We start from the raw sequence: 12,456 nt of genomic DNA, 5'->3' as shown, positions 1-12,456 counted from the left end.
AAACACATCCTGAAGTTGATACTTTTTTTCATGGCCAAATTCATCAGTTTCAAGCATTAATTCAATCTTTTTTGCGTTATTTGATTTTAAGTTGTAAATATGCAGTGAGTCCATCACTGTTGCTTGCCTCAAGAACAATTTTTTGGAATGTTAAATATTAGCCAGAAATGGAAGATTTGCTTATGACAATAATACTACGACAAATATAATAGCTCTGTAATTGTACAAAGTCCATACAAGTTAGGCAACAGAAATTGCTTATCAAAAATAATGTTATTCACCACAAAAAGGTTGTGTGATTGGAGCTTGTGCTCCTCCAGATAGTATAAAAACCCATTGTTCTAAGTTAATTCGAGATACTTTGGAGGAAATCTGTCTCTGGATATAATTTATATTTATGTGAAGTGTAATTATTAATAAAATTGAAATTGTGTACCTTCTCACTATTATGGATAGATTTGTTACAATTTTTTCAACACAAAAAAGAAGAATTTTTCACCCCATGTCACAGATTTGGATGTAATTAGAACCAAAGCTAGATATAATCTAATTAGTTTGGTTTTAAATTTTAAAATTTAAATTGATCCATACCACGGGTATTAAATTCTGATCTAATTTTCTACCAAACATTTACCTCAAAGATCGTTCTGATTTTACAAGTACTTTACTCTAAACTATAAGATGAAATATAATAATAATTGTTTTATATAATGAATCAAAATATATATGAATTAATATTTTTTTATTTTCAACTAGTATTTCTGAGAATAATGTATTGAGTAATAAAGTGAAGCTGATGTGGATGTACAGCCCCTTTATTTAAACGTTTATACTAATAGTCTCCCATTGTGCAAAAATTGGTTTGAGGCTTAATTGGATTGTATAGTTTATAAACTTTCATACATGACATTTTCATTCTAGTAATTTTTTTTAAATGAAGATATTTAAAATTGATTAATGATTCAATGTTGCCATATTTTTCGGAAGTTTTAAAATAACACTCAGCAACCTCTCTAATACTCGTTAATAAATTACTATAAATACTTAATCAAATTTAATTTTAGCCATAATTTTGAGATGCAAAAGTATATTTATTCTAAGCACTCAATAAAAAAAAAAATTTAAATTTGCAAAAATGCTTCCAAGATATGTGGCTATAAGAAAATTTGGCTTAAGTCATACCTCCCCCACCTCATATTATGAAGTAAATTAGGTACCATTCGGTGACCGTTAATTTTGCCTTAAATCCATTTGCTTCATGGATAATGTATAAATAAATGAAGTTTATACGTTGTTCTTATTGATTTTCTGTTGTAAACAAAATATTATGTCCTATTTATCAACATAAAATACTATAAATGTTTTTTTTTTTCTATTGGAATAATGATACCTCATATTATGCTTGTTTGTCAATCCATGAGTCCTTTCTAGTATGAATAATCCATCATCTCTAATATTAATGAAAAAGGATTAGCAATTCTTCTTTTCGAATCGTTTACTGGTTTATTTATTTTTGTTTTTCTTATTATAGTAATTTTATTAACTATTACATGGTTCGAATTAATTACATAGATTTTGTTGGTGTATGCATTGAAATTTTGGGACATGATTCCATAATTTTTCCAACAGATAACAGTCACTCAATGCGTTTTATTGAAATACATATTACTTATTTTGATTAAAAAATTCAAAAAAAGCATTCATTTTAACTCAAAATAAAAATCGACGTATAAATAAATAAAATTATGACACATCATATTGATTAAAATAATTTAACTATTTATTTTCTATGTAAAAAAAAACCAACAGTTTTACGAAAATTTATAAGAATAATATTTGACGGGGGTATTTATAATTCCATTGATTTCATTGTAATGAGCTTCGAGCCTTCTCTTTTCTGAGTATTTTCTCCCTCTTTTCGTTTCTGAAAGATTTTTATTATTTTAGCACAAAAGTATATCAAAAAATAATTTGTCAAACATACTTTAAAGATAACATATATTTTATTGCTGAAAAGGAAGATGATCACAAATGTGGCGCAAAGGGAAGTCACCAAAGTCGAGATGCCAATGTTTTTCTGGAAATAAAAGATGTGAAGGGTTTGAAGTGATGATTCTTAATATGGTTAATCAAATAACCTCTGGATGAAATCCTCTTTGATGTATGTTGTCCGAGGAAATATTCCTCAAAAATGATTTGGATAGAAATTCAATTGGCCAACCAATGCAAATGGAGTACATAGTTATATTAATGAATCTAGATTCATTGAACTTTTGAGGTACGTTTCGAGACAAAAAAGAATATGCTGTTGTTACAACACAGATCCCTATGTTATATAATTGGGCAAGACTTGTTGAGCCAGCTCCTGTTATGCAAAGTTTAACATGACGCTCTCCAGGATAGACTGAAAAGGGTCGTGGTGGCTCTATTCCGAGCCAAATGCACACAATTATAAATTGAATTAAAATGAGGCAAAAGGCAGTGATGATCTAAAAAAAATATATGTTCATATTTTAAATAAAAGATTAGAATATGAAAAGGATTTAATATTAGAGATACTTGGTATTTAGGCTTGATCCAACGGAGATTAGAGTCAATATCTTGAAATTGACCGATGAAAATCTTGAATATTCTATGCGTTTTAAGTAAAAGAGCTGAGAGAAAAACTGTGTAGCCAATAGTTCTTGTGAATCTAAAAAGACAAACAATATAATAAATTTGAATATTAGACCTTAATCACAGTCATATAAAAAACCTTTCAATAGAGCAGGAAAGAGTTCCAGAAGGGACAAGGATAATAAAAAAGGTATTTAAATGACAAATCAATACACCAGCCCAGATAAAGTAGGCCATTTCCATAGAAGCACTCTTGAAGACAGGATGCTTCCTGAATTGGACTCCTATACAAATGACCGAAGAAGTAATGCATATTCCTATTGAGGCTAAAAAAAGAGATACAATGACCCATGGGTCTGATAGGTTAAGTCCAGCATCAATTAAAGGGTAACATGAACGATAATGATCCGTTGCGTTGGGCCATTCTCCAACGTTACATTCCTCTTGTTGTCCAAGAGAGGGGCGAAAATGTCTATAGGATAGATACGCACATGAATAACAACAGTCAGAGACGGAATGAAAGTCTTCATATTGTCCATCAGCAAGATCACACTCCGGTCTACATTGCATCCGAGCAAATGTTGCAGGAAATGTGTCGAGCATACCTACTTGATCTAAATCATGGTGTGTGCTTCCAATTTTCTATTTGAAAAAGCAACAATAAAAAAATGACATTAGAATGTTTCATACAATTAATCCTCTTTGACAGACCTATGACTTCGGGGTGTGCTTGGAGGAAGTTATAACCCCTCTAACAAATTATTTTTTGTCAAATTTCAAAGTATTTAGTGTAAAAGAATAGATTCGTTGACAAAATTTTAAACAGCTTGTCAGAAATTTCTGAGCTAAGCACTCCCCCCTGCCCAGGTCAAGGTCACCCTACTATTGAAAATGAGTTACCTCATACTCTCCAAATTTATTGAGCCTGTAGACTGAGTAGGAAACAATGCGATCCCCCGTACAAGGCTCGAATTGAAAGTTCATCTTGGAGATATCTAAAAATTTGCAAAAGTAAAAATTTAATGAATTATACAGGTTATATATTTATATGTATATATTATTACCATCATAGTCATCTACCATGACGTAGTCCCAAAAAAAGGATCTTTTTGTGAAGTCTTCGTTTTTGCCCCTTTCAAAGGCATTGGAATAAACAAGGATTGTGTCTGCAGCAAAGTCTATTTTCGTATCTAATTTTAAACTATTAAATTGTTTTTTCATACAATCTCTATCTTCTTTACAGGGTTTCGTATAAAAATCATCATAAAATGCATTCATCCAATTATTTCCATTGGCTTCTACTATTGGAACATTGTCATAGTGAAATTCCTTACGAATTCTTTTCCCAAGAGGTACCTTCAAAGCAGAATTCGGAGACTCCGGAAGAACGACATAGCTGTTCTCAAATATTTGTGACAATTTCTTAGATGGATTAAAGGATATGTCCCATGAATCCGTTCCAATGAAACGAATATTTGCATAATGATCGATATTCATCACATTCAAATGATCAAAAATTGCCTGCTTTGTATCAGCAGTCACAAATCCAATGAATCCATCAACCTTTGATTGAAGAATACGATGAATTATATCATCAAAATGGATCTTATCTTCAAAGTTATCAATTGACTTCGGGAAACTATTTATTCATTCATGTAAGATTTTAAAAAGTTGGTATTAAAATGTGACTAAATAATTAAAATTTGATCATTACTTTTCTACTGAACAAATGTGCATTTTTTTAGTGCTCAATTTATTGGCCTCATAAAATGCATCCCTTAAAGATTCCGAATATTTACTCCTCTCTGACACAAGGATTGTCACAGAAGTCCATCCTAACTCTTGAGTCAAATCAAATACTACTCTTGCCTGGGCCGAATCTGAGGGTAGTGTTCGGCCAAAAAGGGGATGGTTGAACTTATTGGAGAGATCCTTGGACGTTGCTGCATATGAAATCATAGAAATGTTATATGCCTGAAGAATTTTTGAGACTTCCACTGAAGTTGAACTATAGGAGCATCCAACAAATCCACCAATTTGACCTATTGGAAAGGTGTTGATAAAATGAGCCGTTGTTCCTACCGACGAGATTTGATTTGAACAAGTGGAATAGATGATCTATATGTGAATATCATATTATGTGATTTTTAAGTAGGACTGACATTGACACGCATTATTTCATGAACTATGTACTCACAGCATCTATAGCTACACTTCGATTTCCAGATGCAACCCTTTCATTCACTTTCTCCAAAGCATAGAGCATTGCCCTTGCTCTTTGAAGTCCATTATAGTTTTTGACGCTCAGGATTTTCTTACATCCAATCTCATGAATTGGAAACATGGAAAGAAGTGTGATGGTCTTCTGTGCTGTGACACCACTTTTGTAGATGAAGGGGGGGTCGTCATATTTGGGAACACCCTCTATATCTGGACATCTACTTTGTCCTAGTGTCAATGAATTGGCTTGAACGAAGACAAGAATGTATAACAAGTATTGGATCATCCTTTCTACTGTAACAACTTTTAACAAATCATTTAATTCATACTTACTTTACGAAGGAAATGCACCTTATCACGATTCATTTTATGTTATTGTATGAATTTTCATTTTTTTTTTTAAATCCATGTTGCGTCGAGTCTCTTATCATATCCTGAATGGTATGATGAATTGAATTAAACTAAATATCATGTTCTTTTTCCAATCAGAGCCATAATTATTAATTAATAATTTATCCAACCACCTCCTGCTTATAGATAAATTATGTGATATGGATCATACTGTGATATTTCAATTATTCATCCACGAAATATTCAAGGGAGTCGAGTAATTAATATTTGATAGATATATTACGAGTATTACAAGGTAGTCAATCGTGAGCATTCCATACAATATGTAGCCCTTCTTTCTCTTAATTATATGTTGTATAACCAAATCAGTATACTCGACATTATCAACAAAAGGTGATGTAATATTTATTCCAAAGGACTACTACAAGTCACAACCTCCACCCAGTGCTACTACTTCTGTGAGCCTCAGCTTTGATGTTTCAGAATTCCTCGACATTGACGACTACAAGCAGATGATTACATTAAAAATCAAAGTTATAATTCGATAGACTGATTCTAGACTCCTCTTTAACGTGAGTTCCCAAGGGAGGATTAAAGTGGGCACTCATTAATTTAGAAGCCTAATATGGTTTCCCCAATTAGTTGTGTATAACTTGGACATGTTTGAGCCCGTGTTTGGGACTTTTTATAAAGATGAAATGCTCATGATTTTAAATGATGAGGAACTTTGCCATGAGGCTCGAATTTATACTAGGATTTCGTGTCCAATGAACTTTGATAAATTTCCTTTTGACTCCCAGGAGTGTTATTTTCAAGTAATTCACGTATAAATTGAGATATATTCTATTATAAGTACCACGTTTTATATCAATTTCATTTTAGATTGGATCTAAAATACCAAATACTCACATTTCCTTTAACTTGGAGTACTTAAATGGATTCAAGAATGGGAGTACGTTTTCAGAGTATTCCATGAAATTATCCCCACTCCCAAAATTGTAAAAAGCAAATAACAGAAATTAATTCGAGTTTTCAATTTCATGATGTTACTGGATTTATCCTATTATTATCAAGGAATCCCAAATCTTATGTCATCAATTATTTTTTCCCATCCGGACTATTTGTCGTTGTGAGTTGGATAAGCCTTGTAATTCCACCAGATAGTATTCCTGCAAGAATAGCTCTTATATTCACTACATTTATTGTTCTTGTGAACATTTCGATAACCATCTCTGCTACCTCCCCACTCAGCTCTAAAATGAATTCAATACAAGTCTGGATCCTCGTTTGTCTCGTATTTGTTGCTGCAACGGTTATCGAATATAGTATTATTTTGATTTTTCAAAGAGTAGTCAAAAAAGAAGAATTGGATACAAAGTTGAAGATATTGAAAAGTAATGTTTGATGATGAAATCCAGAAATGCTCTTGTTGGTGCAACGGAAAATGCTTTGAATATAATACTCACTTATGCGGATTTCATCGGGTTTATTATTTTATTAGTATCTTTTTTACTTTTTAATGCATTTTATTGGTCGATGTCGGTAAGTTGATCTTTCTAGTTCTCCATATTATTCTAAATTTGATTATTTCATGCGAAATAAAATTTCTATAATATTATTAAAGAAACTCATCCTTTGATTTATGTAAAGTTACGGATAAATGATAATATACTAATATTTATTTTAAATCAAATTTTGGTTAACCCATTAAATTAAACATGGACGGAAATATTAATTTCAAAATGAAGTCACTCAACTTCTTCCTTTGTTATTATTTACATTACAACCGCTACATTAAATTTAATGTGAATTACATAAACATCTTTCTGCCGCTCATTAAATGCATTCGAGAGGATTCCTACGTCCTCAAGATGATGAGGATGTATTCTCTTCATGGAAAGTGGACCGGTCAGACTTGGATCCACTTAAAGAAACCTCCTTCATATACAACGCAACTCCATCTACTTCAATTCAAGCCCAAAGAGCCAAACTTCCGATTTCCAAATATAGGGATCACATTCATTACCTCTTGTCCCAGAATCAGGTGAGTGAATGAGTCTCCTCTATAGTTGATAGATCTATCACTTAATTAATGTATGTGTATTTATACTGTTTTTTAGACTCTGGTTGTGGTTGGCGAGACGGGGAGTGGAAAGTCCACTCAATTGCCTCAGTTTCTCTATGAGTCCGTTGAAGGAATTGTGGGAATCACAGAGCCTCGTCGAGTGGCTGCTACGACTCTTGCTGATCGTGTTGCGTCTGAGGTTGGAAAACCAGAGATTGTTGGGTATTCTGTTCGCTTTGATGATCGCTCCAGGAATGCAAAAATCAAGTACATGACAGAAGGGAATTGATTCGAGAAATGATGGGGGATCCTCTGTTGAGTGACTATTCCATTCTCATTGTTGATGAAGCACACGAAAGAACGGTTCATGTAGACATTTTAATGGGACTTCTTAAAAAAATTTTAAACAAGAGGAAGGACTTGAAATTGATCGTTTCTTCTGCGACAGTGGATGCAGAATTTATTAGAGATTTCTTTGATAATTCTGCCATTTTGACTGTTGAAGGATCCAGCTACTCTGTGGATGTATTTTACTTGACAAATCCTTGTCCAGACTATGTTAAAGAATGTGCTGAAACGGCGGTGAAGGTTCATGCGATTGAAACGCCTGGAGACATTCTTATATTTTTAACAGGGATGGAGGAAGTGGAGAGATGTACAAGTTTCTTGAAAGAGTATGAAGTTTCTATTGGAAAGTCCAAGCATGGTCTAAACATGTCTATCCTTCCAATGCACGGGTCACTCCCATACATGGACCAATTGAAAGTATTTAGACCTAGTCAAAGGGGTCTTCGAAAAATAATTGTTGCAACAAACATTGCTGAAACCAGTATCACAATAGAAGGGATCGTTTATGTTATCGATTCCTGTTTCGTTAAGCTAAAGTGGTATAATCCGGAAACTAACATTGATTCACTTATTGTTACTGAAGTCTCTCAAGCCTCTGCTGAGCAGAGATCCGGGCGAGCGGGTAGAACAAGGCCAGGGAAATGTTATCGTCTTTGTACAGAAAGTGACTTTATGAAACTTCGAATTAACACTCCCCCTGAAATGCAAAGAACGGACCTTGCATCTACTGTTCTTCAGTTAAAGGCTCTTGGAATCGATAATATCGTTAAATTTGAATTTCCATCTGCTCCTCCATCTAAGAACTTGATATCCGGCTTAGAACTTTTATTTGCTCTTGGAGCAATCGATGAGAAGGGATCTCTTACATCTCCCCTAGGCGAAAGAATGTCAGAATTTCCAATCCATCCTAATTTATCAAAAATGTTGCTTACTTCAGAGGATTTTGATTGCTCTCAAGAAATATGTGCTATCGTTGCAATGCTTCAAGTAGAAGAAGTATTTATCAAAAAATCAAGCAATGCCAACGACTGGCGGATTGCTAAAAGGAACTTTGAGGTCTCTGAGGGAGATTTGCTCACCCTCCTTAACGTATTCAACGCATTTAAAAAGGAAAATGAATCCCGGGGATGGTGCCAAAGTCACTTTCTAAAATATAAAGTCCTTAGACGAGCGAGTGAGCTCTACGATCGTCTCATCAAAACACTTAAACGCTACAAGATCCCAATCAAGTTAACAACAGATACACAAACGCTATTAAAATGTATTGTCTCTGGATTGTTTCCAAACGCTGCATATCTTCATGTATCTGGATCTTATCGCACTGTACGAGGAAATATAGAGTTGTCCATTCACCCAACTTCCGTCCTGTATACAGTTGGGTTGTTTTTACAGAGTTGACAGAAACAAATAAGACTTACATGAAGGATATCACGGTAATTGAGCCAGGATTGTTGGAGACTCTAGCACCTCATTACTACGAAAAAACAACACTACCACCAAGCAATTAAGCTTAATTATCATTTATTGTAATATATACTACACAACATACATTCAGTTTATATATCCTTTTTCGATGTGTTGTTATTCTACTTTTTTGATGTGCACCTGAGGAATGTTTGTACAGCAATTCTATGAAATTGACGTCTATATTTGTTAATATGATATAGCTACGTTGTGACTATGCTCAATCAAGAAGTTTGGGCGTGGGACTTGTCTTCATAATATATAATTCCATATATTTTTGAATAATTAACTAAACAATATGTTTACAATTTAAAAAAACAAAAACTCTGCATTGATTTCTATTGATATTTCAGAATCCATTGACTGTTTGCTCTTTGAGTTTGAAAGAACATTGTTCTACATACAATACAAAATGATCAAAAATATAATTAAATATGAATAATGAGAATGATAAATAATTTTTGTAGGTATTTATACATATGAAACCATAGGATATTTTAGCATAATCTATAATATTATGTAGCAACGTTTTATTATAACAGAAAATTTTATATATTTTTCGAAAGTACTTTCAGGAGCTGAATAATCTCTGGGAAATACAAACCTTATGCCTTCAAAGATCATTTGTTCAAATAATGAAAATATATATACAACACGTTTTAATAAATGCTCTTCACACCAAAATAAATATATCTAAGTTACATATTATGTAGTAGAAAATCTATATATTCACAATATATTATTATTTAAGTAATATAATGAATCATTTGAATTTACAAATGTCATAAATGTGCCCCGTTAGCACAAAAGCAAGCTGGAAGGATTTTTCTTTCAAAATTGAGTTTGGATTATATTTGTATTATTCGACGAATAAATAATTATCCTCATCTTCTATCAAAAATTTATTCGGATTTCGTCTTAATATGCTCACAATAAAAGATTTAGAAAATTGGTAGATCATATTTGAAAGCCCAAATGATAGGATCCAAATTAAGTCTCATGAAATAAATTATGATTATAAACAATAGTCAACACTGCAGTCATGGATCGTAGTTTCGTCTAAGACAAGAAGATTATCATTTCCTACAGGTTCTTTCTTAATCTTTGACAACACTATTTTACCTAGGGACTCCATTGATTTTGTGATGGTGTAGCGAGAAAGAATGGCTTTGCTAGAATAAAGTTCCATTAATTTTACAAGGTTTGTATGACTATGAATATGTTGTGGGGCATTACAGGAGACATGTAGTTTGTTCATATCCGATATAAAATTCATATTTATATATAATAATTATACAATGAAATTGAATGTTAAGAAGGAAACATAATTGTTCATGCATAATACTTTTTTTTTAAAGTTAGTATTACCGATAAGAAATAAAAGCAATACTGGAATTGTAGGTACAATTAATCTTAGCCCTATATGGACCAGTGTCCTTTGAAAAGTACGCCAACAAAATCGTTCATATAACTCTTACCTATATTCTAATTTCTATTTATCTTTGCAAACTTGGTCAAAAGATACTATACCACAATTACGAATATAATTTGGTATCATAATATAGTTAGAAGTACAACTTATAATAAAAAATCATAATACTTGGGGAACTATGCACTTTGTGTATAAGGTAGCTGTGTCCCTGTTTGTATCTAATAACATTTCCTGGGCCCAAATTTTCTAGCAACCCCCCTTGTTTTAAGTGCCTGTTACCAAACTGAACCTGTATAAAAAAGAAGAGTGACTGGAACCATGACCGATAAAGCTAAACCGAAAACGTTAAAATGAAACAACCGGGACCGATATAACCGCTGAGCCTGAACTGGGTACAACCTTGGATACCAATGTTCTAGACGGCGAATAACATTGAGGCTTTATTGTGGAGTTACAATAGTAACTCTTCGTTAGACTCAGAGTAGTAGAATTGAGGATCAACATCGAAGTAATTCTTGCCACTATCTTTGATTACTTCCTTCTACTTTTCCCCCTCCATGTCATAGCTGCATGTTACCGACTAACCGATGTTCAGTCTTTCCAATAATAATAAAAAAAGGATACTTTTAGAACGTTTTTCAAAATTTTCTAAAAAATTAAAGGTTGATAAGAATCCAACGCATGTAATTAATCAATACTTTTTTTTAAAATTCATACATTTTTCAACATGTTTCATGTGCAATCAGGTAAAATACCGGATTTGTTTTGACGTATGGGCAAAATCATATTTTTCTTATACCAAAAATTTGTCAAAATCTAATAAAATATATATTTGATAGTGGTTCGGATTGTAGTTTAAACCTCTGCATCACTAATACCATATACCTATCACCTATGTATGTCTCAATGAATTACTATACAGGTACTGGATTATCTGATATAATTATATTTAACTGGTATGGAGTAGGGATACAATAATTTGAAATGTTGAGTCGTAGATAAATAATTTAAAGTGATTTGAATAGAGTTATTAAAATTTGAAAAATCAGATTTTGAATCGTTTAAATATTACCCGACTTCACATTTTTGAAAAAAATAACATAACTGATCCGTTTATATTGTTATTTCAGCGAAGTATTTGAACGCTAAACTGAAACAAATACTTTGAAGTGGTGTTAAAATTATTTTTTACTGGAGTTTGACTAAGACCAAATGTACATAAATCGTAACATATGAAATTAGCTTATTTCATTTTCAAATATTTATTATGAACCAAATGTATCAAAGCTAATTTATTAGTTGACTTGATAAAATTCTAGAAAATTGTATTTGTTTAAATAGTTCCAAATTCGTTCCAAACTATGACTATTGCTAGAATAAAAACTTTATATCAGATTTATCATTATTTTTACTAAGCTTTTATAACAGAGTATACCTCAATATACCAAAATAGCCTTAAATATAGCTTATATCCCCAATGTATTTTTTCTACTTTATGAATTGAACGCTGAACAGAACACTTACAAGCCTGCAACCATATCATAGACTTTATTCAAAGCTGTTAGTACCAGATGTGCCTATTATTCTCTTGACCATCCATAGATCATAAAGTTTCCAAAGAGAACCTTTCAGCTCCCAATAATAACAACTAGGATTTCAGTGGCAGAAAGCATTGAATCATCTGATCCAATGTTTAAGTAACTGTGATACTGTCTAACATTAAATTCCATTAACTTTCTTATGTTTCTGTTCGGCTCGAATTCTAAAAGCATCAAATGACTACTTTTAAACCAGGAATTTCAACAATGGTACTATACAAACTTCTAATGACTAAAGAATTAGGAAAATCAGTCTCAAATGTCTTGTACACGTAGTCATTACCTTTCTTAAAATATAAAGTAATTACGAATTTTTTAAACTCTTTTGGATATTATTTCATTCCTTTTTTTTTTTTGTTCAT

At 32.2% G+C, this 12,456-nt stretch overlaps 2 protein-coding genes and 1 long non-coding RNA gene across 3 annotated transcripts; 2 read left to right on the top strand and 1 right to left on the bottom strand.

Moving 5' to 3' along the window:
• Window positions 1-1,758: 1,758 nt before the first annotated feature.
• LOC121123054 (metabotropic glutamate receptor 4) lies at window positions 1,759-5,122 on the bottom strand. Its single transcript, XM_040718135.1, has 9 exons — window positions 4,814-5,122; window positions 4,331-4,734; window positions 3,681-4,255; window positions 3,517-3,611; window positions 2,756-3,258; window positions 2,560-2,692; window positions 2,139-2,489; window positions 1,985-2,077; window positions 1,759-1,924 (listed from the first exon to the last, which is right to left on the bottom strand). The coding sequence occupies exons 1-9, from the start codon at window positions 5,120-5,122 to the stop codon at window positions 1,850-1,852; spliced, it is 2,538 nt and encodes an 845-aa protein (XP_040574069.1). The 3' UTR covers window positions 1,759-1,849.
• Window positions 4,131-6,191, top strand: LOC121123211 (uncharacterized). Its single transcript, XR_005865943.2, has 4 exons — window positions 4,131-4,271; window positions 4,362-4,740; window positions 4,816-6,002; window positions 6,070-6,191. It is a non-coding gene; the product is annotated as an uncharacterized lncRNA (long non-coding RNA).
• Window positions 6,192-6,956: 765 nt separating this feature from the next.
• On the top strand, window positions 6,957-9,752 carry LOC121123248 (probable ATP-dependent RNA helicase DHX35). Its single transcript, XM_040718377.2, is given in 3 exon segments — window positions 6,957-7,231; window positions 7,308-7,533; window positions 7,536-9,752. Coding segments are annotated over 3 exon segments (1,893 nt in total). The 5' UTR covers window positions 6,957-7,027; the 3' UTR covers window positions 8,999-9,752.
• Window positions 9,753-12,456: the final 2,704 nt, after the last annotated feature.

Source organism: Lepeophtheirus salmonis, chromosome 8, assembly GCF_016086655.4.
Source record: "Lepeophtheirus salmonis chromosome 8, UVic_Lsal_1.4, whole genome shotgun sequence".
Classification (NCBI taxonomy): domain Eukaryota; kingdom Metazoa; phylum Arthropoda; class Copepoda; order Siphonostomatoida; family Caligidae; genus Lepeophtheirus; species Lepeophtheirus salmonis.
The sequence above is the reverse complement of the archived record's forward strand: the minus strand, read 5'-3'. Positions and strand labels throughout refer to the sequence as shown.